The 3457-nt window shown below is 38.3% G+C and overlaps 1 protein-coding gene across 1 annotated transcript in view; it reads left to right on the forward strand.

Moving 5' to 3' along the window:
• ABCA4 (ATP-binding cassette, sub-family A (ABC1), member 4) overlaps window positions 1–3457 on the forward strand; it is a gene marked incomplete at its 5' end in the record, with an annotated part of 210699 nt that overhangs the window by 186892 nt on the left and 20350 nt on the right. The window contains 1 exon segment of the mRNA XM_006831046.1: window positions 1523–1700. Coding sequence (XP_006831109.1) covers window positions 1523–1700 — 178 coding nt within the window.

Raw genomic sequence — 3457 nt, forward strand, 5'->3', positions numbered from 1 at the left:
AAAAAAAAAGCTAAAGAGGATAGAGAGAAACACTGTTAACTGATGATATATGGAGGGGATAATAATCAATGTAATAAAACAAGCTATATAAATGGTTGAATGTGAAGCTGATAATGTGCCCTGTAAACTTTCACTCAATCCAAAATAAAAACATTTAATAAATTTAAAAAAAAACTTGGATCCTGGCCCTTTGGTACCTTCTCTGGACACCCTGTAGTCTCCAGACCAGAGAAAAATAGTCTATTCCTAGTGTCATTCTGACTCAGCCCAAGTTCCTGCCTATTTTATTTTTTAATTTGAAATATGATCTTGTGATTATGAAATTGTGAATGTTCATTAAGCAAAGTTTATAAAATAGAGTAGAATTTACTATCTATAATCTAAGAAACTCTGGTAGGATAGTGGGTTAAGAGTTGGGCTACTAACTGCAAGGTCAGCAGTTTGAATCTACCAGTCAACCTTCGATGAGGCTTTCTGCTCCTGTAAAAATGTACAGCCCTGGAAACCCTATGCAGAGTCACTAGGGGTCAGAACCAACTCCACAACCACCACCACCACCATCTACAATCCAACATGGTTCAGAGTATTTCCGGAAGCTAAAATTTTCCATGTCCTTTCATCATTTGTTTATGCTTTCCATGTGTGTGGAGTCTACCGTTGCTTGTTTTATGAGCACAGTTGCTAGCACATACGGCCCCTGTGTGGGAATTAGTCAAAGGTGCTTCTTTCTCTAGGTGAGTGCTGATATGTTAGATTTCTGTCTCCACTTATCCCTTTAGACAACTGTCCTATATTTGATCCAGCAAAAGGCAAATAAAGTCAATCTGCTCTCTAACCTGCCTTTCCTTTTTTCCCTTAAGTTGTTTGTTTAATAAGATTCTATTGTGGTTGTGGCGAAGAGTTACACAGAAGATTAGATTCCCATTCAAATTAGTCAGTGGATGGAATTTCACATCTTCACAATGGATGGAACAGTCTCAATATTTCTGTCTGGTTGTTGCATTTCCATGCATCTTTTTTTCCAGCCCCTTTACTTTCTTATCTTTGTTTGAAAGTAATTATTAACCATTATTTTCACTTAAATTGACATTAAGAATATTTTTCCATGTTATGATGTATTTCTAAAAGGTGTAACTTAGTAAGATAAGTTATTCACTTAAACAAAAGAAATATATTTACAGATTATACAGCTGTCTACATGGAAAAGTCAAGAGAAATTATTAGAACTAAAAAGAGCATTGTAATATATCAGGTTAATCTAAAAATATATATATTTGACAAATAATTAGAAAACATAATGAAAAGAAAGGTTTCTAGAAATACTAAACAGGAAGGCAACCCATAAGTATCCACTTACCCTTAACCCTGATTCAACTAGTGGAGTGATATTCTTCAGATCATCAGGAAGGGGAGTCTGGGGTCATTATCTAGGGTTTGGTGATGACTTGACCAGCTCTGGATGTTCTACTTCTGCTTCTCCTTCCTCACCTCTTGCTCCCTGTGTCTTCCGATTTTGCTGCAGGCTGACCACTTCGGTGGATGCTGTGATTGCCATCTGTGTGATTTTTGCCATGTCCTTTGTTCCAGCCAGCTTTGTCCTTTATCTGATCCAGGAAAGGGTGGACAAAGCCAAGCACCTCCAGTTTTTCAGTGGGGTGAGCCCAATCACCTACTGGCTGGCCAACTTCCTCTGGGACATTGTAAGTGTTAGCTGATGGCACGGTCCTCACCTCCATGGGCCCAATGTGGGGATTTGTCTCTGCTCTCACTGAGGGGGCATGGCAGGGTGGGGTGCTGTGCTGAGGTCCTGTGTGTCTGCTGTCCCTTGAACATCTTAGAAAGGCAAAGAACTAGCAGCCCAATGCTGGAGAAGGATGGCGGATGCAGTTTAACCCTGATGAGTCAGGGCTCTCGCTGTCCTGCACCATGGGGCTTCTGACCACCAAATGACCATTTCACTTTGGCTACTTCTCAGGAGTATCCTGGAGCTGAGTGGGCACTACTGAGGGTCCTTCACAGCACATCTTCTTCTTAACTCCTGTCCTAATCCCCAAGGAGTAGGAATGAAAATTCCCCAGTAGAATATGTATGTTCTATCCAAAATTGCATATGACTTATACTAACAAATGATGCATTGTTTATATGAAATTCTAATTTAAGTGGGCATGCTACATATTTTTATTTGCTAAATCTGGTAGCTCTACCTGTAGTTTTATTTTGCTTTCCCAAAGTAACCAGATCTTCACCATATTAGAAAATTTAAGAAAAATGAAGAAAACATGATTTAACTTGTAAGGCTAATAGAGAAATTGAGCAAAATTGCAGAATACAAGGTCAGCAAACATCAATAAATTGGGTTTATATGTATCAGCAATGAGAAATCTGAAAGAAAAATTAATCACAAATTCCATTTGCAATAACATTTTAAAAAAATACCTAGTAGTAAATATAATCAGGGATGTGAAGAACTTATGCAATGAATACTACAAAATACTACTGAAAAGGATTAAAGACTTAAATGAAATGTTGTTTCTGTTAATGGATTGGAGTACTTAATATTGTTAAGATGTCGATACTATCCAATGCGATCTATATATTCAAAATTCCAATAACCTTCTTAACAGACATAAAACAATCAATCCTCAACTTCATAGGGAAAGGCAAGAGGTCCCAAATAGCTAAAACTATGCTAAAAGAAAACAAAGTAGGAGGAATCACACTTCCTGATTTTAAAACATACTGTGTTGTTGTTGTTAAGTGCTATCAAGTCGGTTCCGACTCATAGTGACCCTATATAGGGTTTCCAAGAAGTGGTTGGTGGATTTGAACCTCCAGCCTTGTGTTCAGCAGTCTATTTCTTATCCAACAGTGTCACACCAGCTGCAGTAATCAAAACAGCCTGTACTAGTATAACAATAAACACATAAACCAAAGGAATAAAGTTGTGAGTCCAGAAATAAGCCCACACATTTATGGTCGAAAGGAGCTCTGGTAGCGTAGTGGCTATGAATCGTGCTGCGAAGCTTAAGGCCAACAGTTCGAAACTACCAGCAGCTCCGCGGGAGAAAGATGAGGCGTTCTGCTCCCGTGAAGATTTACAGCCTCGAAAACCCTGTTCAGGGTCGCTATGGGTCGGATCCAACTCAACGGCACTTAACAACAACAACAACAGTTTTTAACAAAGATTCTAAGTCCATTTGATGGGGACAGAAGAGTATTTTCAATAAATGGTGCTGGGAGAAAAATGGATATATTCCAAAGGAATTAGAATCTGTGGCTCACACTACACAAAAAAGCAAATTCAAAATGGTTAAGAACCTAAATGTGTAAACTAAAACTACAAAATTCTTAGAACAATAACAAGCAGGGGCAACACTGTCAGGCTTAGCTTTCAACAATGGATTATCTAACATAATAACCAACAAAGACACAAACAGCAAGAGACAAAATAAGCAAA

Source organism: Chrysochloris asiatica, unplaced genomic scaffold, assembly GCF_000296735.1.
Source record: "Chrysochloris asiatica unplaced genomic scaffold, ChrAsi1.0 scaffold00002, whole genome shotgun sequence".
NCBI lineage: Eukaryota > Metazoa > Chordata > Mammalia > Afrosoricida > Chrysochloridae > Chrysochloris > Chrysochloris asiatica.